General features: G+C 52.5%; 1 protein-coding gene across 3 annotated transcripts in view; it reads right to left on the reverse strand.

The window, feature by feature from the left end:
- The window catches only part of Slc41a3 (solute carrier family 41 member 3), a 43,205-nt gene that overhangs the window by 12,114 nt on the left and 5,164 nt on the right, over nucleotides 1-25,927 (reverse strand). For 2 of the 3 annotated variants that reach the window (XM_057771662.1, XM_057771657.1), the window contains 6 exons: nucleotides 24,097-24,399; nucleotides 13,219-13,326; nucleotides 11,578-11,649; nucleotides 4,800-4,944; nucleotides 3,015-3,161; nucleotides 964-1,108 (listed from right to left, as the gene is read on the reverse strand). In XM_057771662.1, the coding sequence (XP_057627645.1) occupies nucleotides 964-1,108; nucleotides 3,015-3,161; nucleotides 4,800-4,944; nucleotides 11,578-11,649; nucleotides 13,219-13,326; nucleotides 24,097-24,369 (890 nt within the window). In that variant the 5' untranslated portion in view covers nucleotides 24,370-24,399. Of the gene's footprint in view, nucleotides 1-963; nucleotides 1,109-3,014; nucleotides 3,162-4,799; nucleotides 4,945-11,577; nucleotides 11,650-13,218; nucleotides 13,327-17,774; nucleotides 18,150-24,096; nucleotides 24,400-25,927 lie in introns of those variants that run through there. The other variant, XM_057771668.1, reaches the window with a different exon arrangement.

Below are 25,927 nucleotides of genomic sequence, written 5' to 3' on the forward strand. Positions count from 1 at the left end.
AGGCTTCAAAAGTTAAACTGCACACATTTGTTAGAGCATTCCTGTCACCAGTCTGCTAGCCAGTAGAGGGCAGCGTTTTGATCCAAGAAGCGTGGTTTTCATTGGGAATGGACTTGACTCAAAGAAAAGGCGGGGTGAAGGGATGTGTGGCCTTTTTGGACCTGGAATGAGCAGCAGGTGCAGCAGCTGGTGACTCATTTCAGATTCCCCATTCTTTCTTGTGATACTGCACAGATTTTGCATTATAATAAACGGTCAAGTATCCGTTGACTCCCTCTACCACACATTCTGTAGTGTAAGGCAGAGGTGAACTTTTGGGAGGGGCAGTGGGATGTTATGGTTTGAAGTGATTTGTCTGTTTGTAAACTTGACAAGGGTAGATTGTCATAGCTGTTTTTTGTTGTTTTTTTTTGGGGGGGGTCTCACTATGTAGCCTTGACCAGCCTTGAACTCAATATGTAGACCAGGCTTGGCCTCAGACTCACAGGGATCTACCTGCCTGTGCCTCCAGAGTTCCAGGATTGAAGGTGTGTGGTATCTTGCTTGGTCTAAGATAGTTAATCTTGACTGTTGGCTTGAACAGATCAGAATCCCTAGGTGATGAGTACTGCATGAGTCTGTCAGGAATTCAGAGACATATCATGATGGATCATCGGAGCTTGGTGGATGGATTAATGCTTTGACGGATTTATAATCTTCTGGCGTTGTTGGGAGGTGGTGAAAGGCAGGAGGCGGGGCCTAGCTAGAAGGAGGCAGTCCCTAGGCTGGGCCTCTTCCTGTATCCTGGTCACTTCTGAAGTGAACAGCACTCCTCCATGATAGGCTCCCGGGGCCACAAGAGCATGTGGCCAAATGATGTGAACCCTCTGAAACAGTGAGCGAAATCAACCTTCCCTCCCTGAAGTCCTTTCCTTCAGCCATTCCCGTCCCAGAACAGAGCAGTCACTGTTCCACGCTGCTCACCTGCTGATGACCATAGCCAGGATGATGGGGAACCACCCATACTTCAGGATCTTCATGATGGGTGGGTTCTGCTTGGCGATGAAGATCCACAGAGGCGTGAGAGCCATGAAGCCGGCACAGACCAGTGGCGTCAGATACCATGTGTCTGAGGGAGAGCAGGCACACATAGCTCGTGTGGCCAAGGCTGGCACACAGAAAGTGGTTGGGGTGTAGCTTTTCGCAGTCTAGAGGTGAAGTCGGGAACCGAGGCGTTTGCCATTTAGAAAGGCCGTCCTACCACGCTTGTCAGAGAGTAGCTGTTAAGCAACTGGGAAAGCTCTTCTCTGTCCTGCCATGTCCCTTCACTTCTCTGCTGTCCTGGCAATCGTCAAGAGCCTTGATCAGGCTCCCTACCCAGGCTCCCCTACCCAGGCTTCCCCTACCCAGTGTCACAATAAACAGCACTAGGACAGGGTCTGGGCAGGTGGCAGCCTTGCACGTGTATGACAGTTCCCACTGTCCCGCTTGGAGGCACCAAAATAACCCAGAAGAGCAAAGAGGCCGCTACCAGGACACACAGTCGCAGGGTGGAATCAGGAGGAAGCTTTCTCCTGACTGAGTCATTCCATGTTATTGTGGTGTATGGATATGGCTGGCCTGGTTGCTACTCATACTCCAGACTCACCATCAGCTGTGAGGTCAGGATGCTGTCCACAGACCCAGGACCAGCACCCTCAAAGTGCCACTTGCCTCTGCTACCTCCAGCCTCATTCTCTGACTTGTCACATTTGCACAGAACATCAGCTTGCTCTAGCATCGCCTTTTCATCCTGTCTGGCATCGTCTTTTCATCCTGCTCTAGCATCGTCTTTTCATCCTGCTCTAGCATCGTCTTTTCATCCTGCTCTAGCATCGTCTTTTCATCCTGTCTGGCATCGCCTTTTCATCCTGTTCCTACCCTCCTGAGCAGCCTCAATGTCAGGTGGCCATGCATGGTCTGTGTTCCACTCCCCTTCTCTGGGTGGCGTTGTTGGGAACACCCTCTCTCCTCATTCTCCACAGCACACAACTGTGGTCCCTTTGTCTGCCACAGGTGCTCCACGTTAGCTATAAACAAAGTGCTTCGTGGTAAACATGGCTAGCTTCTGTACCATCCCCAGAGCTGGGCAGGTCACTAACATTCAGGACAGACACAGTGGCCTGGGGAGCTGTCTCCTTACGAGGACACTTAGGAGGCAGTCACGTCTTCCATGGCCTCCAACAGGAGCCATCCAGCTCCCGCCGCACATCCATGCCCCTTCCTCAGGGCTCCTGGCAGTTGTGAGCCAGCTCTCCCCAGTCAGTGAAGACTGTCTCCTGGGGCCAGGCCCACCATTTCCCTGAGAGGGGAGGGGGTGGTGCTCTTATTTGCTTTGCAAAACAAACACACATAACTAAGTTCCATGCAAATCTTGTTTGAAACTCAGTGCGGCCCGAAAGTACACAACTAGGTCATCTTATCTGATTCCGAGGCTCCTAGCTCCAGACGACGGAGGTGTCCCGTCCCGAGTGTGCAGTGAAGGTCACACTGAGTGGTTCTATCTGCATCCACTGATTATTTCTCCAGCCTCCCGAATCCTTCTTCCCACAGGGCACTGAGCTGTGCCAGACATTTCCTTTAGCGACTGACACCACACGCTCATCACCACTGGCCCCATGCTCAAGGACAGACATCCATTACCTTACAGAGCAGCCGGGGATGGAAACCCACAGCCCCACATCTATAGGCCTGAGCTGCGCATCTCATTCCATACTGTTTCTCCAGCCATTCTGGATGTGCTGAGTGACTCCAGGTACCCGCCCCCCACTCCCCCACCCCAGGTACCCGCCTCCTACTCCCCCACTCCTACCCCCACCCCAGGTACCCGCCTCCCACTCCCCCACCCTTACCCCTACCCCAGGTACCCGCCTCCCACTCCCCACCCTGCAGGCTTGGGCTCCACAGCACCCTGACTCCTTTCTTTGGGGATGATGCTCCAGTTCCCACCCAGGCTGGGGCGATCTGCGTAGGTTCCTCCTTGGTGCCTTCCCTACCTTTGTGCCTGTAGAAGAAGCTGCTTATCAGCGCCAGGATGGAGAGTGTGATGAGGTCTCCCAGGCTGGCTGCAATGGGCGTGGCGATGTTATCAGGGTTGACCCCAAACCTCCGGGCACCAACCACTATGCAGATCATTAGAATTCCTGCAGCAAAAGGGGGGAAGGCCCAGGGAGCAGTCGGTGGTGGGATGGGTTAGGGGCCCCGGGAAGGGTCAAGCAGGTGGTCAGAAATCCAATAGTTATATCTTTCAACGTCTGGATGCTCAGCAGGCTGCCCACCTCCCTGAGTTTCTGTCACTGGCTGGGACCTGGAAACTCTGAAGACGCACCTGAGCAGGCAGGCAGCCCCTGACCTAGCAAACCACCTGGAACTACAGCCACACAGTACTCAGAGCCTCTGCTGCAGGGAGGGCTGCTCCAAGGATGCTCTAAGCAACAGGAGCCTCAGGGGCAGAGGGACCTAGCCTCCAGTACCTGCTGGGTCCTCTGAGCCACTCATGTGGAGGATGGGGAGGGAGGGCAGATGGCTATGCGGTGGAGGGTTCAGACAGATATCAGAGCTATCCTGGGGTCCCAGCTATGCTGTTCCTGGGCACTGCGGTGGAACATGTGACTCTGAAATGCAGACAGCGATGGGCTTCACGGCTTACCTGGGAGAGGAGAGAGCCCCTTTCCAGGGTCTCAGCCCCAGGACCCCCGTTCTCTCTGAGGGCACCTACCCTATAGTCTTGCAAGCTCCATTATTACTAGCAGGGCTTAGCCTACTTCACAGGATTTCACCCATCCCCCACCCCTACCCCCAGTTCTTCAAAACATTCTGTATCTTGGCTGTTAGAATTTAATACTACTTAGCATCCCGTGACCCTAAAAATAATGACAGCAAGGCCCTGGGCTCGGTCCCTAGCATCACAAAATGAACGGAATTAAAAATAAAAAGTGACTACATTCATTCTCAAGGCTGTTCTGATGCTGCCACCACCTGCCACATTGTGCCAATGTGAGATCAGACCAGAGCCCTCCAAGTGGGCCTGAAGTTACACAGCCGAGCCAATAGGTGGTGCTGGTACCACTGAAGCCCTGTGAAGGCTACCACTGCTTTGGGAATGCTTATTAAAAACCATTATGCACGCTTGTAATCTCAGGAAGCTGAGGTAGGTGACTTGTTACAATTGTGAGCCAATTTGCACATGCTCTGTAGTCACACCCTTGACACATGTAGAGGTCAAAAAACTAGATGAAGAAAGCTGCCATGCTCAGGTTTCTGACCTCAGCAAGGAGTGATAAACTGAAGTCTATCAAGACTGAAGGAAGAGACAACAGAGCTCCCTCAGGCATGCACACCCTCTCAGCACACATACATACACATGCGCACACAAACATACACTCACACACATATATGCACACATACACACACACGCATATCTTGGACAACAGAGCTGCCTCAGGCATGTATATACTCTCTGCACATACACAGACACACACACACACACATGCACTCACACACATATGCACACATACACACGCACAGCACACATTGGACAACAGCACTCCCTCAGGCATGTACTCTCTCTGCACACGTGTACACATGCATACACACACACACACACCTCTTTGAGAGGACACAGGGCAGACTGACGACCTAGCAAGCTCTTCCCACCCACTTCCAAACCCCTGAAGTTCCACACCGGTGCCATGGCAGCCGCATGGTTCACCTCTCCGGGAACCTTAACAGAACAGCAGAGAAGCAGGGCTCGGCTTGGGGATACATGGGACATGGCTCACCTAGGGCCAAGGCGGCAAGGAAGGCAGTGATGACGCTGCTCGAGCACATCAATGCCACCTTAGCCCAATTCAACTCCTCTCGGGACACCGCACCAAGGAGCAGAGAGGCCAGTGCAGCCAGGAGCCCCACGACAGTGGCCTGCACCTGCCGAGACAAAAATCAGACCCATGAGAAGGGTCCCTGACCACTGCCACCCTCTCTGATCTTCTGACTCTTGGTCACCTCAAGGACCAAATGAGGCCCTCATTACTACTTTATACCCTTCACCCTGGACCACGCTGGCACTCAGCACTTCCTCCTCCTCAGCACTTCCCGCCAAGGAGACTCCATGGAGAGCTGCCCTGTCTACCTTTGTCCCATGTGAGATGCCACTTGCAAGTGGAGAACAAGATCTTAGAGGGACGCCTGCCTCTGGCTCAGAGCTCCGTGCTCAACTGGCCCAGACAGTAGTCGCTGACTGGTCTCTCTGGGGGGATGAGGTTCCGGGTATTGCTCTCCAGGAGCTGTCCACTTTACATTCTCACTTTTCTGTAAGAGGGTCTGGGGCACGTGGAGGAGAGAGAACTACCTGCGGGACCAAATCAGATCCTCAGGCTTGGCTTCAGGTACCTTTATCTGCTAAGTCATCTCATAGACCCAGACTTGAGGTTTGCGTTTATTCATTTTGTGTGTAACAGGTGAGGGGCACACATGCATATGTGGAGGTCAGAGACAATTTGTAGGAGTTGGTTCTTTCCTTCACCGTGTGGGTCCCAGGGACTGAACTCAGGTCATCAAGCTGGACAGCAAGTGCCCCTACTAGTTGAGCCATCTTGTGACCCCCACCCCTTAATTTTTGAGTCATGGACCTGGGGCTGTTTTTAACATGAGGCTGGCTGGCCAGCAAGCCCCAGGGATCTTCCTGTCTCTGCCTGCCCAGTGCTGGGACTTCAAGAGCACAGCACCACATCTGGCTGTGTATGCCAGTTCTGGAGACCCAACTCAGGTCTGATGCTTGTGCAGTGAGTACAACAAGAATCCCAAGTTAAACAATGGCATCCCAACCAGAGCCCCCATAACCAATGGCATCCCAACCAGAGCCCCCACTACCAATGTCATCACAACCAGAGCTCCCATAACCAATGTCATCACAACCAGAGCCCCCACTACCAATGGCATCCCAACCAGAGCCCCCATAACCAATGGCATCCCGCACTAGATTCTTACGGTGCCTGGTGATTTGCTCAGAAGGCCACAGAGATGAGAAAGCACATGTGCCGAGCCAAGACAGTTAGTGGAAGGAGGTCTGGGGGGAATACTGGTGTATGTCAGAGACATTTTAAGTATCAATTGAAACGTGCTATAAAGCTGGAGAGACAAAAGCAATACAGCACTGCCATAAAGAGACATACGGAGCCACAAGACAGAAGGGAGCCCAGAAGTGAGCATAGGAAACTGCTCTGTTAAACAAGGCTAGCAGAGAGGGGATGAGGAGGGTTATCCTGGATATATGACCTCAGCAGATGAATATTAAATAGCTTGGGCAAGGGAAATCAAGTGATGATGACCAGGAGAAGGGTGAACTCCCCCATCCTGCTTCACACCCTTACCCTTAAACAATAAACCCAAAGGCGTGAAATAAAAGGATATACGATAGTCTGTTTAAGAGTTTTATAGCCTGGCATGGTTTGTACATGCCTGTTCCCACAATTATAACCATGGCATAAGGATTAAGACATCAAAGTTGGCTGAGCTAGTATACTCGGAGACCTAGCAAAACCAAAATAAATGTTTAAAAATATCTCTGACCAGCAAAGGCCTCCTTTTAAAGATACAACATAAAATCAATAAAGAAAAACACAAAGCCAAACATGGTTACACACATCTACAATACCCGCTACTCTGGAAGCTGAGGTAAGGTCACAGGCCAAGGCCTGCCTGGGCCACAGAGTGAGTTCAAAGCCAGCCTGGGCAACTTAGCAAGCCCTGGTCTCAAAACATCAAGCAAATAAACAAAAGCAAAGATACAGCTGGGTAGTGGAGCTTTCACCTAGACGCATGTGGTTCAAACGCCAGTACAGAAAAAAGCATCTATATATAGTGTATTAGATATGCAATTTATGTGGGTTCCTATATGATAGATACCAGGGCGTCATGGAGAAAATGACTGACCCCCTTAGTTTTCAAGAAGAGTCTCAGTAGATTATGACACGAGGCATGGAGGATGTGGCCCAGCACCTGGTACTGCTCACATACAGGTGGTGAACGGGTGACTCCCTGGTGACCTGTTCTTTATCCTTCAGGCCTTGGGCTGTTAGCTTGAATTCAGAACGTCCTCAGAGGCCCATGCTTTAAGACAGCTATAGGAATCTGTGTGGACCATGAAGAGGCAGTTTCCTGGGTGATCTTAGGTGGCTGGAAGATTGCCCTCAAGAGACTGTGGGGCCCCAGCCCCTCCATCCTAGTCATACAAAGGAACTCCACGTCCATGAGCCAGAGTTCTCCGTGGGTGTGTACATACAGATGGGGAGCAGGGCGGTTCTGAAGGGGTACCTTCCATGCTGGTGAGGTAATGGAGCAGCCAGTGATGCGGCCACCCACATGCCACTGCGGTACCAGTTACTCAACAGCCAACAGCCTGATTATTTTGTGGGATTTTTGCTTTTTCCCGGGGGGGGGGGGAATCTAAGCTTAAAACTCTTTAGAAGGTCACATGGTTCAGTCACAGAGGGCTGATCCAGTTCGTGTTGAGACTCTGGGTTCTAGTTCCAGTTCAGACAGACAGACAGACAGACAGACAATAAGCCTTACTGTAAAGGAGAATGTGGCCATGCCAGTATCACTTAGGAAATAAAGCAAAGACTAGGGAGAACTGAGGCTATAGTTCCTGGGACAGCAAGGGAGTGAGGGGCTGGTTGCTCAGTGGTGCCCCAGTCTCACTGGGGAGTCCCCACACTCCATAAGAAGTTACACAATTCCACACTGAGCGGCTGGAGAGATGACTGAGAGCAGTTAAGAGCACTTGGTGTTCACAACCATCTGTAAAATCCAGTCCCAGGGGAACCGATGCCCTCTTCTGGTCTCTCTGGGTACCAGGCATGCGCATAGCACACAGACATCCATGCAGACAAAATACCAATATACATAAAATTAAAAACGAAAAAAAAATAATGTTGAGAATAAATGACTGTTTAGTGCTCAGCCCTATCCAAGACACCGACATCAGCCTCCCCAAGGCTCAGGGAACATCACAGAAGAGGTGGCAGAAAGGACATCAGACCAGAAGGACGGAACAAGTGCTGTGTACTGCCACCTTCTGGGCACGACCTGACCATCACTCTCAGGAACCAAGGTGACAAGATCCAGCCGACAGGATCAGCCAGCACTAACTGGACTCAGTGGGTTACCACAAAAAGTGGGGAGGGCATGGGAATGGGAGGGGCTGTGTGGGTGTTGTTCAGGAAGGCGTGGGTGGAATAAGTGGATATGAGCAAGGTACACTGAACACAGAGAAAGTGTCAAATAATTCTGAGAATTTAAAACTTCACCCTTGGTTTCACATTTAAATGACAGAACATGCTGAAGTTTTTTTAAAAGTCAAGCTTTGAAATTTACCTGGTGACTGTGACTCAAAGTTAAGCCCCTTTAAAATGGAAGTAAAATAATAAGTAAGCTACATTTGAGGCAACATGCACTGTTGTAGGATATTTGCACACTGTGAAGGTGTATTGCTGTGATTGGTGTAATAAAAAGCTGAACAGCCAATAGCTAGGCAGGAGGTGTAGGCAGGACTTCCAGGGAGAGAAAGGAAGAGGAGCAGGAATCTAGGTACACCGGAGATGTCAGGAGACATGAAGAGGAAACAAGAAGGTGCAAGATGGAAGAGAAGTAATACCACACGGCAGAACATAGATTAATATAAATGGGTTAACAAGTTGTAAGAGCTGGTTAGGAATAAGTCTAAGCTATAGACTGAGCTTTCATAATTAATAAGTTCCATGTCATTATTTGTGAGTTGGTGGCCCAAAGAAAAATCCAACTACAACGTTAAGTCTAGCCAGGCCCAGGAAGGTTTCATAAGTCCTGAAGCTCTCTGTGTGGAAGGTTCTAGAAAGGCGGGAGTGGCATGCCCAGTAGTGGGCATTTGTCACCTCTTCACTCTACCTCCTACTATGAATATGAATACTACTTTAATCTCTCAGCTACTCAGCTACAGGTTTGGTTCTGACCCAAAAGACTCAGCCCAGGTACAGAAGGCAAGAGAGGCCAAGACAGGCCTGAACCAGAACAGTAGGGTGGGAGGCACATTCACTGTAACCAAGAGGGCAAGTGTTGGAGGACTATACACAAGAGGGAGAAAACTGAGGGGTGGCACCTGGGGCAGCACAGAGATTAGACTAGAGTGAGTGTCCAATGTGCTTTAGAACAGCAGGCATGGAGGAGAGATGTTCCAAGGACAGACAGCTGCATGCTGTAAAGGTGGCAAGAGAGAAATACTGTGGCTGGATGTGGGGCTGGTGAGGGAGGCAGGGCTCAACTACACAGAGGAACTGCAGAACCAAGAGGAGGAGGCATCTGCTGGCTTAACACACAGACAGAAGCAGATACAACAGGCATCAGGTCTGCAGGCATCAGCAGGGGGGAGGAGGAGAGAAACAGAGCTCCATTCAAATGCGACTCAGAGGGAAGGGTCTTCACAGTGACAGGATCATAGTGTTGGGATCACAGGGACGGGATCACAGCAATGGGATCACAGGGACAGGATCACAGTGACAGGACATGAGACTTAGGGGAGAAGGCAGAAGAGGACAGCTTGGTTTCCAACCTGGTCAGGAGGGAAGGACCAGGCCTCGCTGGGAATGGCCAAATGGTAGTTAACTTTTCATCAGCCCTAACAAACTCCTCGAGACAACCAACTAGAAAGAGAGGAGATTTGCTTTGGCTCACAGTCTTAGATCAGTCTATGGCATGCTGACCCCACTGCTCTGGGTCTGTGGCAAGGCAGCATCATGGAGAATGCAAAGCAGTTAGTTCCCCTCACAGCCAGGAAGCAAAGCAGAGCAAGTTGGGGCTAGGTTAGTGTTTTTGTCAACTTGATACCAGCTAAAGTCAAATGGGAAAGAAAACAATGTTGGGACGAATAAGAATGGCCTCACAGGCTCACTCACCAGGAAATGTAACTCTTTGGAAGGATTAGGATGATCAGGAGGTGTGGCCTTGTTGGCAGAAGTGTGTCACTGTGGGTGGTGGGCCCACACCAGGCCCAGTTCTTTCTCTCTCTACCCAAGGATCACAATGTGGTCCTCAGCTACTTCTCCAGCACAGTATCTTCCTGTATGCCCTACTCCCTGCCATAATAAGAATGGACTAAGTCTCTAAGTACAGTAGGCAGCACATCCCCAAAGGGTGAAACAGACCCTGTACCTGAGAAAAACCAATGACATACTTTCTTTTCTAAGAGCTGCCTTGGTTGTGGTGACTTTTCACGGCAAGAGAACAGGACGAAGAGAGGACCCTCAGCTGAGAAAAGGCCTCCTCCATCAGAGGAGCCTGTAGCAAGACTGTGGGGGCATTTTCTTCCTTAATGATTGAGGTGGGAGAGCCCAGCCCATAGTGGGTGGTGCCACCCTGGGAAGGTGGATCCTGGGTTGTATAAGAAATCAGGCTGGGCAAACCACCAAGTAGCGCTCTTCCATGATCTCTGCTTCAGTTCCTGCCTCCAGGTTCCTGCCCCGAGTTCATGTCTTGACTTCCCTCAGTGACGGTCCATAAACTGTAAGATGAACTAAACCTTTCTTCCCCACTTTTCATCATAGTCTTTCTCGTAGCAACAGAAACCTAAGACAGAAGGGGACACAGGCAGCATGCTTCCCCTGCAGTGGGCCAGGCTGGTGTCCAGCAGAACCGAGTGCAAAGGGGGGATGATGAAGCCAAGTCTAACTTGCCATTTAGGGGCTGTCTCTGGGAGAGGCAGGGTTCTGACCTGAATGACAGGAAGAACAGGTGTCACTAATGGACAAGGACACATGGCCCTGGCCAGGGCTGCCCAGCTGACAGGTGATGGAGAGTCTGACCTCAGTCCATATTCCTTGTGCTACCAGGGGCTGCCCACCAAGAAGCTCAGAGGCCCTGGACCACAATCCCTACAGAGCCAGCGCATGTCCAGCCTTCCTTCTTGCCTGAGCCTGACTTGCCCTCATGTGCTCCTGCCTTGGGTACCCCGGCTTCAGCTTACTTTGACAAGGGCCTGGAGTAGGAGGAGGCACGGTGTGAAAGGAGCATGAGGGCCTCTTGTAGGCTGAGGCAGGACAGGTTAAGTGGTAAGAGCAGGGCTAAGGGGAGAAAATCCAGGTGGAAAGGCGCTCCAGGTTCCAGAAAGATTGAGGTCGCTGGAAGAAAGTGAACTTGGGGTGTGTCCATCCTGGAAACACCAGTGACCCAGGCAAACAGGGTGTTTGTTTACGTATGGGAAGAAGGCCACTCGCAAATGTAGGGCGTGGCAAATGCTGAGTACATCAGATCCCCAAGGATCTGGCTTAGACGGCAGAGAGTAGGGAAGCTGCAGGGACCACAGACCTGACGGCATCTCCAGGCAGGTATGGTGGCTCCCTGTGACAATCTTCCCTACGCCACAGATATGGTCTGGTGGACAGATGCATGGACACATAGACACTTGTCCTCCAAGTCCACCAGAGTACAGGGGCAAGGCTCACATGGCCTCCCTCTTCCTGTCCAGAGAGGCTGCGGACCCACAGGGGAAAGGGAAGGCGAGGCGCTGATGGATGCTCCACCACTCACCTGAACCACAGCGAGGTTGCTGCTGATGACTTTGTACCTCTCCTGGCGGTCATCGATTTGTCCGGTGTTGGCCTACCACACAGAGATAAAGGCTGCATCAGTCTGGCCGGGCTGGAGAAGCCAGTCCTCCCGGGCATAGCCAGCCTCTCTCTCAGGAAACAAATCAGAACTCAGAACAGATTATGCCACTCAGCTCCGTAGACAGTGACCCACCCCCGCTTAAGATTTGTTTTCTTTTTAATTGTGTATATATGTGTGTGAGTAGGTGCACATGCGAGTTCAGCTGCCCGAGGAGTCAGAAGAGGGTCCAGAGCCCCAGTTGTGAGCTGCCCAGTGTGGGTGCTGGGAACCAGAACCTGGGTCCAATGCAAGAACGAAGAGCTCTCTTAACGCCGAGTCGGCTCTCCTGCCACATGCACACGCCACCTTTTATGAACTGACCTGGACTTTTTTTCTTTTTAATTTTTAAAAAATATTTATTTATTTATTTATTTATTTATTTAGTAAGTATACAATATTCTGCCTGCGTGTAAGCCTACAGGCCAGAAGAGGGCACCAGACCTCATTACAGATGGTTGTGAGCCACCATGTGGTTGCTGGGAATTGAACTCAGGACCTTTGGAAGAGCAGGCAATGCTCTTAACCGCTGAGCTAGCTCTCCAGCCTCCCTGGACTTTTTTTCTTCCCCAGGTTTTGTTTATTTTAATTTTCTGTGTATGACTGTTTTGCCTGTGTTATGTCTGTGTCCCATGTATGTGTAGCGCCTGAGAAGGCCAGAAGAGGGTGTCAGATTCCCTAGGACTTGAATTACAAATGGTTATGAGTTTCCCTGTGGGTGTCAGGAACCAAACCCGGGTCCTCTGGAAGAGCATTGGGCCGTCTCTTCAGCTCCTCTGGCCTCTTTAGTGGAGAAGCAGCACTATAAATATAGAGATGTGGCATCCACAGTGAACAGTGGACACTGAGGCCTTCATCCCTGGTCCTTCATCATCTTTGGGACTCTTAGGCCCTTGAACACAATATATTTCCTCTGGCTACTGCCCTTTACACATGCAGGATGTCAAATGGCCATTGGAGAGAAAAAGGGAAAACCTCTTATATTAACAAGAGAGAAAGAAAACCATCCACTTGCCATGCCTGGGTGCCTGGGATAGGCAAGAAGAGCTGGCCGAGGCAGGGCCTGTGTTGGCTACAGAGCCAAGGGTAGACAGCCATGACATAAGATAGCAAGGGCCTGAAGAATGAAGGTGGTTGATGGGCAGTTAAAAACTCCTCTTTGTTTCCTCCCCCAGAATCCTCCCCTGAACCTGTACTGCCTACTGAAGCTTCCGTGTGTATGTTCCAGGGAGTGTGCCCTCGGGTCCAGGCAGCGGCATGCAGACTCCAGGACACCCAAAGTCAACTGGCACCAGGATGAGGGGAAGTGAAGACACCAGGGCATTGTGTCGGTCCCTCACCAGCTCAGGGTAGCCATGGAAAACGGAAAACAGTACAAAGAACAGGGAGGAGAGACCGGGACAGCCTGTGAGAGACACCAAAGTCGAACAACACCCGTGTGGATGCGGACTGCCGAGAGACCAAAAGAAGGAATATCCTGTCCCCAAAGCGCAGACGACCCGACCACAGCCACCTGCCACTTACAGACGTCGAGAGTCGAGACGCCAGTGTCATCTCCAGGTTTCCCTTCAGACCCACCAGAGGTGGCACCAACGTCAGCAGGTCTTTAACCTCCTGGAATACTGGCCAGTGCTGGAAGAGAGAGAACAAGGAGATGAGGCCAAACCGCTGGCTCAGCTCTGCCGCTGTCCATAGAGAACCCCAGGCAATGACCCTGTGCTGCTGCGAATCAACCCGTGAGGCCATCACTGTCCTAAACGCTTTCACTCAAGTTTTGGTTTTTGGAGACTGGGTCTCTCTACAAAACCCTGGGTATCCTGGAACTCACTGTGTAGACTAGGCTGGCTTTGAATTCACAGATATGTACCTGCCTCTGCCTCTGACTCCCTGGTGCTGGGATTAAAGGCGTGTGCCACCTAATACCCAGCCTAAATGGTTTTAAATGAAACACCAAACAAAACATTTTAAATACCATTAATCAAATCAGCAGCGGTGGTCTCCAGCAAGTTCCTCCTGCCTCCCACCCTCCGAGGCCAGGAAGGTGGCAGGGTGAGAATGGGGGCCAGAGGTGCAGCCTGGCCCAGCCTGCAAACGAGCTATTTACCGTACCACGGGATTTGGTGTGCAACAACAGTTTGGTAGAAAACTGGGACGCATCACCAATTCAGTTACTTCTTTTCCTCTGGGAGGCCTGGAGACACTCTGCAAAACTAGCTGGTGGCTACTCTGTCAGGATCTCTCAGTCACTACCCAGCACCCTCCTAGACCCTGGGCTTTCCGAAACAGAAAGGTCCATTTGATGGAGGCCCCACATCTCCTTCAAATGTAAGAACAACACAAACTGAAAAGGCAGAATTGCTGGGATGTTTCAAGAAAGCTGGGAAAGCGGGGAGGTACTTGTGGTGAAGAAAACCACCCCCAAATACCCGCAAACCTGACTGAAGTATGACCTGCATGGAATAAGGTCTTAAGGTTGCAGGGCTCTAGGTCTAAGCCTCATTTCCCCAGGGAACAGCAGCACAAACGCGTCACCTCTGGGAGAGCGGGAGTCACGCCCAGGCAGCAGTACTCCAGGGGGCGTGGAGAGAAAGGACCAGTCGGAGGTTCTACATGCCAGTCTTATCCCTGTGTCTCCTGACTGCATAGGAGTAAAATGTGGTCCCCGCGTGCATAGCTTTTTAGTACCAAGTCTGAACATTTTACTGTGTTCACAACTTTAATTCCCTCGAGAAAATGTTTTTGCATTTGACCAAATTGACCCATTTGTTTGGATCTTCTATAATAATGACAGTAGCCCTTTAAGAAATACAAGCTTTCTCCTGCTCTAAGATAAAGGACTACTTTGGAGACTGAGGCCCACCTGCAGGGGCCCTCCTTATCAGTCTGGTTACTGCCTCCCCCTTTGCTGGAACAGGGGCCTCAGGCCTGTGAGCAGCCGTCTATCAGCCCTGTGCACCCCTGGGGCACATACCACACACAGCACCACAGTCCCCCACCACCCTCCTCTGCCTCCTCCTCCCTCCTCTGCCTCCGCCTCATCTACTTTCCTCTGCCTCCCCCTCATCCACCCTCCTCTGCCTTCCCCACAGCCTGGTGCGCATTCTCCTGCCACACACAAGGAGAGTGTGGCATGTCCACTAAGCCTAAGTCAGAACAAACCCCCTCTCCCTTACACTCCCTGTCTCGGTGCCAGGAACTCCTGACCAAGTTCCCTCCTCTCCGACACAGCTCAGTGGTATGCCATGGCTCAGTGCAGGCTGGCTATGGTACAGTCTTCCTAAAGCCTCAGTGACCTGCCATGTGTGAAGGGGCTCTCCTAGCTCTGTCTGCAGCCCCCCCGCCCCCATGTAGGACAGCCCAAGGACGACGTACATAGAGAACAAGCCTGCCTCTGGACATTTTCCTGCCCCTAGCTCCCTGCTGGTTTCCTTAATGACTCCACCATGGCCCCACTTCAAGCCCTGCCCCATTCTCCGCTTTGATTCTCCTCTCTTTTAAACCCCCCTCTTTCAAGGCTGGAGTTACTTCCCACAGTCAGCCCACCTTCCCCATCGTGCCATGCCCCATGAGGGAGGAGGGGAGACTTGATTCCATGGTCCCAGCTCCTTGCTGGTGCCCAGCTCCTTGCTGGTGGCTGCGCTGACTGATGGGGACAGAAGCCAGCACCTTGCACAAGCTAGGAGAGCGCTCTATGCTGGAATATACTCCCAGGAATCACAGGACAAGAGGCAGGCAGGCTGGGAGAATGTCAACAGACTAGCTAAACTGTGTCCCTAGCCCCCAAAATTGATGGATTGCAGCCCTAACTCCCAGGACCTCCAGATACAAAGAGAGGCTGAGTTAAGAAGGTCATGGGTGAGCGAGCCCCAATTCTACAAGACAGGTATCTCACAAACACACTAGGTCAAGATGTCCAGAGGGGGGTGACTATGTGGACACAGGGAAAACATGGTGTTGGTGTCTGAGGATACCAACCGTGCCAACACATGAGCTCAGATTTCTAACTCCAGAGCCACGCCAATGTCAGCTTCTGTGGGGCACACTGCCTGGTCCTGGGCAGACTAAGTCAGATGACAAAGGGGACAATGGTGACTTCACTCATCCCAGCTCCAGAATGGCACTTTCTCCAGGCTCCTTTTAGGTGTCCTCGATGTCATAGTCACTTTGGGCTGACTGATGCCCTGGGCTCATCAATATGCCCAGAGTCCCACCCACCTTGTGGCTGCAAACTGCTCACACTGGAGTCTCAACTCGGCATCTCCAGACTCCCACTCTCCCACAGAGGCCCTCGGGCCTGCCCCTCTCTTGCCCACTTCCTGTTCTGTCCACCAAGATTTAACCTCTTATCCCCTCCAATCTGACTTCAAGTCATGCTAACTTTTAAATTCTGCTATTGACCTCTCAAACAGCACTTTAAAGATAACCATCCCTGATGCAGGGGTGGGGGAGGGGGGTGTGGGGGTGAGCTTTATCAGCAGTGGTAGGCTGCAGTACTGGGAGAGAGCCTTCCTCACTTTCTCCTCCCCCACACTGGTGATACTGCTGCCAGGATTGAGCTTTGTGACATAAATATAATCACTTCCGACCCACGCTGGCAACTCCACTCCTGAGTATACACCCAACTTGGGTTATTAAACTTGTTCAAGAATGTGGCTGGCAGCACCAAACGTCGTGCACAGCCAAATGGCAGCACGGGCTGTCGGAGGGGGGCCTGCTGGGCAGCATGGCTAGGCAGGCCGCAGTTAGGCTGGCATCCCCGCCCTGTTTCACCATGCAGCATGCACACGACTATGCTATACTCCAGCAACACAAAGGCCAACACTCACTTTAAGCAGAATGTCAAGCCCCTTTGCCCTCAGTGTAAACTCCAGCTCCTGGGCAGAACGGACAGAGGCCCTCACAGCTAGCCAACACAACAAACACACACGCCCACACAGCCGCAGACTTCACTCAGTCCCCTGCCTGGAGATGGCTCCTCCCCACAGTAACCAATATGGAAATGGCCACATTGTCCCCCAAGGCCCACTCAAATCCCTCTCAAGATCTCTGAGCTGCAGGAGGAAGGAGCTACCTCTCCTTCACACAGGCTGCTCACCACTACCACCCCCACATGCTGCCCAGTCTTGACTGACTGACAAAGCCAGCCTTTTGGGAGCCTACAATGACCCGACCTACTGACCGAAGGGTGTGAGTACCTGGACAGGCTGGGGATGAACGACTGAATGACCTCATGCTGGGCAGTCTGGAAAAGGCCCGTCTCTAGAGATTAGCACGGCTGCCTCAGGTAGGGGCAAGGGCATCAGGGAAGGAGGGTGTACAAACTCTGGAGGAACAGACTGATCCAAACATTCTGAAGACCCAGTGTTCCGTTCTCTGAGGTGAACAAGCAGAGACCAAGTGTCCTAGAATTACTGACACCCCCTCCGACTTCAGGATGTTGGACACAGGTACCGGAGGAGACACTGTATCCGCCATGGAGGAAATGCTGGGCACATGTAGGAACAGGAACCGCTACCTGACACAAACACACACGTGGGTTGGAAGTAAATGTAACTTTGAAGATTTAAAAACAACAACAGTGTTGGGGCTGGGGTGGAACCAAGTGGCACAGTGCATGGTTAGCATGATTCTGCCCCCAGCATGACCACTACACACGCATGTGAGGCACACGAAGATGATCTTCCTGACTATCATATCGACCCTGCCAACACCGTGATCTCAGACTTCCAGCTTCCCAAACCATGACAATGTCTGATGGGTGTTCTTCCTGTATGGCTGACACTGTCTAGTTCTTAAAGCAACCCTTAAGCACTGGAGATAACAGTGTCTCCTAAACCAGGCTCAGGGTGCCTGCAAATGTAGGGAGGATGTCTCCCTCAGCAAATACCCTGCCCAAAGAAGACTGCCACCCTTGCCGGGGAGATCTGGGGCTTACAGAACTCCTCCCCAAAGGAACTACATGGGGACTCTAAGGAGGTGGGCCTGTCATTCAGCTCTGTCCATCACCAGACCACAGGGACTAGCTGGGAGTCACCTGGCTCCTTCCCTCCGCCCTATCTCCCTTGAAGCCCAGTACGTACTTGGACAGTGTTCATCACCAAGCCAGCCGTCATCATGCCCAGGCCCGACAACAGTATGGGTATGGCGATCTGGCATGTGGTGGTGAGGACGGACTCAGGGAGGACACCATGAGGGGAGCGGGTGAGCTCACAGCTGAAGCCTCGAAGTTTCTTGCCCTGAAAGCGGAACTCAAGGCTGAGCTGAGTGACGACCATGGTTGGGCCCCAGTCGAGCCTGTCGTCTGTCTCTCTTCTCTGCCCACCAAGGCTCTCTCCTGCGGAGGTCCACACAGACAGAAGCTTTCCAGGAAGCACCACAGTGAGTCCCTGACAGCCCCTTGGCCGAGGGCCAGAGCAAACAATGTCAGTCCGGAGGCTGCCAGTGTCTTCTGTTCATTCCCCTGGTCAGGTTCTCCTCAGCGCGCACTGTGTATCTGCCGGGGCCTCCCTCTGCCAGCCTGCCAGAGAGGCTCACTATCCCTCAGCAGCGACCTTGACAGTGTCCAATAGTCCAGCCCACGCTAGCCAGGCTGGGCAGGGACAGAGCCCACATAGGCCTGGCCCTGGTAAGCACCCACGCAGAGGTCAGCACTACCCTCTGCACATGTGCCATGGGCTGCTTTGTCCTGGCCAAGAAAGGCCTGAGACCGCAGCTCCAGGGATATTCACCCAGGCCCACGTACGGAGCTCTGTCCTGCAAGGTCAATGACTCTGTGGGACTGCAAGATGAAAGCGACACTTGTAATCAGCTCGGTGACAGTGTCAGGGGGCTCATGGTCACAGTACGAGGCTGTGCTCACAGAGGAACCACCGCCCCCTTTCCCTCAAAGGCCAGGAAGAGCTATCTAACTGCTTCAGCTTAGGAAGTCCGAACAAGCCCTACTGATCCCCACCCTCAGCCTACAGGGTAAGGGGTTCAGCTAGGAAGCCACATTAGAGTCTAGGGATGCTGAGGGTACCCCTTGTATATGCCTGAGGTGCACTCCTGGACCTAAAGGCTGACAGATTACAAACTGAGGTCTCCAGCAAAGGCCCCACGCTGAATATCTGATTGACCCTCACTAACCCGGGGTCCACCTCTGGGTCTTGGCCTCACCTCTGTCCCATTCCTACCGCACCATTCTCTCGGGTGCCTTGCCTCCTTCTCTCACAGATCGTCTATCCCCTGCTCAAGTCCAAACTCCTTTATCTCCCAGGCACAACTTCCTCACTAACTAACTGCCCCCCCCCCATCTGCCCGCCCCGGAAATCCTCACACATCTCACTCACGCTCTTCTGCTCATCTGTCTCGAGTCTGAAGCCTACCACAGGGGCCAGACATGCAGGCTCTAAACTTTGGTCCTGGTTCTGGTGGGCCACCCCTACATGTCCTGACTGCTGAGAAGCTACCACGTGGGGCAGTTTCTGGGCCTGCCTGTCAACTTGGGATGTTCATGTTTGAGAGTCAAGCAGTCAGGCTGCATGGGGAAGCAGTGTGCAGGTGAGTGAGATACCCTAGGCCAGGTCCTGCACAGGGTCCATAGGCGCTGCCCTGGAGGTGGCAAGAGTGAGCAGTGTAAAAGGAGCTTCCAGGTTTAGGATGCTGAGCCACCAAGCATCCCAGAACTGGACCTCATAACCTTGTTCATGCTCTAGATTTTCTTCATCCTAAATGCACCAGCCCAGCCTCTGCACCAGCCCCCAGACTCCGCACCATCCCCCAGCCTCCCTGCCAGCCCCCAGACTCCCCGCCAGCCCCCAGCCTCTCTACACCAGCCCCCAGCCTCTGTACCAGCCCACAGCCTCCGCATCAGCCCCCAGCCTTCCCGCCAGCCCCCAGCCTCTCCGCCAGCCCCCAGCATCCCTGCCAGCCCCCAGCCTCTATACACCAGCCCCCAGCCTCCCCACCAGCCCCCAGCCTCTTCCAAACTTCTAGACTGTTCCTCTCAGCTTCTTGTGCAAGAGCAAGCACCTTAAACATCCCATTTTCATCATAGTTTATTTCAAAGTTCCTCTGTCAAGCCTTGCATGTCACTGAACATCTGCCATAAAGGCAAGCTGAGCCCAGACACCCTCACTGCAGCCCTTCATTCAATCTGTCCTCCTCAAGGCATTCCCACATGTCCCTCAGTTCCAGCACAGGGAACCATCTCAGTTGTGACCCTGTGGCCTCTCACCCATCTTCCCCAACAACAAAAACTTGCTCTCCATATCCGCAACCCACATGGGCATTCTAAGGAGGGACGCTCATTACACGAGTGACATGTAAGAAAGCCTCACCCGACACCCGTATCTGAGCCATTCCTCTCCCAGCACGCATCCCTACTCATCTGGAAGAAACTTCTTATGAACCATGTGTCATGCTATATTCCTCACGCCATTGGCCGACCTCAATAGTGATTGGCCTTGTGGTCAGCTGAGGTGCCTCTTGGTCTCTGAGTACCACTAGTTTCCAGACAAAGCCTCACAGCTCCTTATCCAGAATCCCTAAGTGCAAGCAAGTCCCATAATGGCCCAGTGGAAATATGAACAGGAATACCTAACCATCCTTCCCAAGAAAGAGCCTCTCTGGGCAGCCCTTAAGCCCTTGTGCTCACAGCGTATGATACACATGCATGACACCTCCCTTTTTTTTTTTTTTTTTTCAGATGAAGGCCCCAGGAGGGTTTGCCTTCAACCACAATGTGCACTAACACTCGGAGAAGGAAATCTCCTTCTCCCCATCCCTCCCCACCACAGAGGTGTAGTCTGATGGGTGAGCACAATCTCAGCATCCCCCTGGGCAGCCCTCCCTATGGTCTGTGACCAGTGGCTAGGCCTGGTCTAAACACGCACATGTTAGTGTGAGACAGTGGAGAAAGGAGCTTCCAACGCCACTGGTGCCCGGGCACTGGCTGGGTTGAGACAATCCCCGCAGGTGGTGCTGTGCTGGCTGCTGAACACCTGGAGAGGAGCCATCTTCAGGTACGGATGCCAGCATTTTATGCTAGCACTGGCACCTTCCTCAAGGTCACTCTAGCTCCCGATCATACAACAAAACAGAACTCACTGAGTCGCACACATCGGCTCCCTAAATGTTCTCATCAGTGCAGGAGAGAGAAGTGACCATCTCCTGAATAAGGTCACCAACCTTAGGGAAACACACAGGAGGGAAGGAGGGAGAGAGAGGGAGAGAGAAAGAGAGAGAGTGTGGGGGGGGATTGAAACCAACATGCTGACGTGGGTACCTTTGGTAGGCAGGATTACAATGACCCTTTTTGGTCTCTGTGTGTGCTGATTATTAAAACCCCTTGCTTTCAGGACCATAAAGCTTTCAGCAGAAATAAATAAAAGCGTGTGCTCGTGTGAGAAAAAGTACTTTCCCGGGAAAGCTGAGAACACCACATGTCAATGAGCCTTACTGGGTCACAACACAGAACATCTCAATGTGATTTTAAAAATAGTTCCAGCACAGTGGAAAATCTCAGAGCCTGACTGGGCATCGTTCGGATCTGGGTCAAGCATCAAGTGGCTTCCTGGTGACCTTGCACGGTCCTTCCCATCTCTGGGCCTCCCGCCTGTCCTACAGTCCTGGGAGGTGGAGTGTGGTGAGCATGGCATGTGTGATGGGGCCCTGTCCCCAACACGGTGTGAGGGAAAGAGCACATCACCGGCACTAGCTTCCGAGACGGACACCATAGCCGGAACTGTGCACCGCCCCTGGAGCAGTTTCCTGATGTCATACTCTCAGCTACCTTGCAGCTGGGTGGGACAGGCTAGCTAGCCACGGAAACATCCCACAGCAGGCCGAGCCCTTACTTTCTGAGCACCTTTATTTTCTGGTCTGAGCCAGCAGAACCCAGGGGAGAAGGTGAAGGCCTACAGCAGTCGTGCATGTGCCTCTAGATTCAGGTCTCCTCACCGGCATCCCCACCAGGGCCTTGGGCAACCCCCTCCCCCATCTGGCCCTTGCTGCTGTCTGGTACAGATGCACGCATCTGTTGTCTGTCGCCACTCAATCGTGAGTGCTGCAAGAGTACGGCCCGTCTGTCTATCCTGTTCACCATACTTCTTTGCACGGCGTCTGACTTGTGCACACCCTGCGTGTGTTGCCAGAATGAATGAGTGCGTGAACAAACAGAACGGCAGAAACAAGCTAAAATAGCCTAATCGGGAACTCAGCAGGAAAGCAACCAACTTCACATCCCCGTGCCCTTAGTGCCAGCCTCAGCAGCGCAAGAGAAAAAGGAAGCGCCAGTACCCTTCCACTGTCCCCCGCACTACTCCAGCCATAAGGGCTCCAAGTGGCCTAGCCAGGAGTCCCCTGAGGCTCTTGTTCTTGTGGCAAGGTCCCCAAACACCCTCCTCAGCAAGTGGCCCAGAAACATTCAATTAAGGCCCCCAAGGAAATGTCCTCCATAGAGAGGGGTCCAGGTCTTGAGCCTACCTGTCCTTCTGCCCACCTGCAGGAAGTGGTACTCACCCCTCCCATTCTACACAGCAGGGCCTGCCTCCTCTCCTAGATGGCTCCGCATGTGTGGGATGGCGGCAGGCTGTGACTAGGGGAGACTAAGCAATGCTGTGGCTCTCGCTTGCCCAGCTCTGGTCATTGTCAGTCATTGTCTCCATAGCTGAGAGCAGGTTAGACTCTTCCCTCATCACCAGTGGGGCAGGACGTCTGGCCAGTCAGTCACACACTCGAAGGAACTCAGTATGATCCAGGGCACCTGTCCAGTTCTTCTGTGGCGCTCACTGGTCACTGCAGCCAGCTGAATGGAGCCCGCTACACACAAAGGCCGCCCTCTCTGCTCTCCTCTTTCCTCTGCCTCTCCATATAGAGCCTCCACCTCTCACCCCAAAGTTGTTCTCAGCCACAGTGAGAATTACCCTGACTGGCTCGGCTCAGGGTAGGGCACCAAGGTCTGGCAGGCACTCCTACCACCTAGCAGGACTTAGGAATTGCTTGGTAAACAGAGCCCAGGGCCATGCTCTCCACCCCCAATTCAGGGAGTCCCAACCAACAATAGCTTCAAGCCAGACCTGCTGCCCACTACTGTAGATGGTCTTATCCAAGCCCTCCCACAGCACGGGGGACCAAAGCTTGCAGCCAACAGCAACAAAGCTCTCATGATCAGGTGACCCAGATGGTCTTGCCACCATAGGCTGCACATAAAAGAATCAGGTGCCCCGTGGGGCAAGGACTAGGGGGTCTCCAGGAATAGCAGTGGGGAAAACAGGGGCCTGGGTCAAGCAGCCACTAAGGCATTGAGTAGGAAAACACCTGTAGCCTCAGGAGAGCGGGGTCCTAGCCCACAGTAGGGGTGAGCTTTTTAAAAGAAGTTTAACATTTTCTTCTGCTGAGTTTTAAGCAGCAACAGAATTAATATATCAAGTGCAGTTTCCATCTAGCAGGTGTGTGTGTGTGCGCGAGGGCACACACGCACACACAGCTGTGTTTGCAAGTGCTCCAAGGCCAGAGTGGGTGTTCTTTATTCCTTTGATACAAGGTCTGTTATTGACCCTGCAAGCTCACCATTTTGGCCAGGACGGCTGGCCAGTGAGCTCCTAGGATCTGTCTCCATTCCCCAGTTCTAGGTTTCTCTAGGTTGTAGGTGCACTGCAGCTAGGCCTGGCTTCTACTGGTCTTCATTCTCACCCATGGAGCTGTCTCCCCATCCCCTGGCAGATTATTAAAGATGAGAAAGGCTGGCAGTGGTCTGCCCACAAGTGTTGGGTAATGGGTATCTTCTACAGTTTTCCCTGGAGTAGGGAGGGGATTTGGTAACAGCCATGTAAGTCCCATGCGGGTCCTTGGACGGTGAAGTTCTACTTGCAGTAACAGACCCATTGACTGTCCCAAGTGTGTGGGACACTGCTCTAAAGTTCACCCATGGCAGCATCTGGCAATGATGTTATATTAAGCTGCTGCTCCAGCTGACCCTCCCCGCCCCCGGCCACCCAGAATGTGACTATTTCTGGAGGCAGGGCCTATGAAAGGGAAATGGAAATGAAGCCATTAGCAGACCTAATCCAATATGGCTGGTCCCCCCCCCCCCATAAGAAAAGGAGACACAGGTCCCAGAGAGGCCTCAGAGGAAAACCCCCTTGAAACGCCTTGACACTGGGCATCCAGTCTCTGAAATGGAAACAAATTAGCTTTATGCTCCTCACTCCCTTGCAGAACAACAAGAGACAGGAAGTGGTCCAATGAATCTGGGTGTGTCTTTAGGGCAGAGCCAAAATTCCATGGTTCCAGTCACTATCCTACTGTGCTTAGCTTGGGTTAGGCTAAAAGAACTTCACTCAATACGTAGCAAAGATGGCGTCCTGTTAGCCTCAGTACCCACTCCTCAGGGTCTCCTGCCCCCAGGCAGCTGTCTCTCACCTGGAAATAGTTCAGAAGCAAGCCAGCCCAGGAGAGCCCCAGGCCTGCGAGCAGGAAGGGCACCAGCACCTGAAAGCCAATGACCAGGGCTTTCTCCCTGACGTGCTCGGCCTCCAGTGATTTGGGGTCCACACTCTGGCTCTCAGAGACCCCCTGATGTCCATCTTCGGAAGTCTCTGGGAGTCCTTCTGCACCGTGGTTGGGTGATGGCCCCAGCTCCTTTGGCCTGCCACAGCCTTCCAGCCTCCGCTGTCGGGCCTCTGTCGCTTCCATCGGCACGCGGCTGAGCCCAGCAGCCCTGACCTGGGAGACACAGAGTGACAGGGCTGAAGGGTAGGACACCTGACTCCTCGGGACCCCTCAGACGCCACCCACCCCTCTGGCAGTCATCATTCAGGGCTGGCCGTTACAGCCTCCGGCACCGTAACTCTGCAGTTTCATGTCACGCACACAGGCTTGAGGATGAAACATCGCTACAGAAGGACCGCTAAGTGTCCACAGGCGCCAGCAAAGAGTGAGGGTCCCTACCAACCAATCGAAAACCTGACCCAGCACTAATCAGGAGCAGGACACTCATCGACATGAATGAAAACAAATGAAGAAAGGATTAGCAGGGAATACGGGCAGAGCTACCCTTGTCCGGACTCTGGGAACTAACCCAAGGCTTGTAGCAACCCAAGGACTATCAGGAACACTGTGACCTTCGTCATATTAGTGACATTCCAACTCCCTCGGTCTCATTAGAAGATGGCTGGCTGGGAGGGTTAATTCTGTCTGCCAATGTGATTAGATTAACAAGTGCCCAAGGCATTGCTGACGCATGCCTTGCAAAGACGGTCTTCCTGTGGGCTGGGGTCTAAGACCGAAGAGAAAGAAAGGTACTTCCCAGACTGCCCAGGTGCCAGCAAGCACCCACCTGCATGCCAACATGCCTTCCCACCATGATGGGTTGTACTCTTAGACCTGAGCAAAAAATAAATATCCCTTAAGGTTCTTCTGTCAGGTATTTATTCAGAATAATGAGAAAAGAAACTACCCCTTGGGGAGAGCCAGCAGCCTGGAGCTCCTTGGCTGTCCAGAAGAACTCTGGTTCTCACGCCCATCTGGGGTTCTGGGGATACTCATCTGGAGGCTGCCTAGAGAACCCAGTGCTGAAAACCTCTGCAGCAATAAAGGTGCCTCCTGGCTGCTGGGAGATGGATGAGAAGGATCAAAAGGAGAAGCTGGGGAAGGGGAAGGAGATGCCCACGAGGCAGGGGACATCCCAAGGCCATCTGGGGATGCAATAGGGCTCACATCCAGGGCTGGACTTAAGTTCAAAAAATGGCTGACCAGGCAGAGGGTGAATGCTGATGGGGGCAGCTAAGGGCTCTAGAATGAGAGGGGCCCCAGGGCGCCCAGATTATCCCTCTAGTAATCTGGGTGGTGAGTCATAATGGATCACTGGGCAACAGCACAGAACGGTGCTCAGTGAAGTCACTAGACAGCAAGGAGCCACGCTAAGTCGTCCTGGTAGGAGAGATCTCAGTCCCAGAAAAGCCTCACTCTTTAGAGGATGCAGTTTTTAACAACGAACAAGGCACACAGAGAAACAAGAAAGTATGTCTCCAACAGGAAGAAACAGTTCACAGAAAGTGTCCCCAAGGAGGACCAAACTGGCCTGGGGAAAACCTCTAAGTGGTTTTGTTAACATGTTCGAAGAACTCGGGGAACCCCTTTGCACAAACTGAAAAAATTGGTGGCAGGTGTGCACAAGCTTGAAGCTGCTCCCTTCAGGCAGAGAACATAGGCCCAGGGCCGTGGGGGACAGTTGCATGCTTCTGAAGGCAGG

The sequence above is a fragment of the Chionomys nivalis genome, chromosome 1 (genome assembly GCF_950005125.1).
Source record: "Chionomys nivalis chromosome 1, mChiNiv1.1, whole genome shotgun sequence".
NCBI classification, from domain to species: domain Eukaryota; kingdom Metazoa; phylum Chordata; class Mammalia; order Rodentia; family Cricetidae; genus Chionomys; species Chionomys nivalis.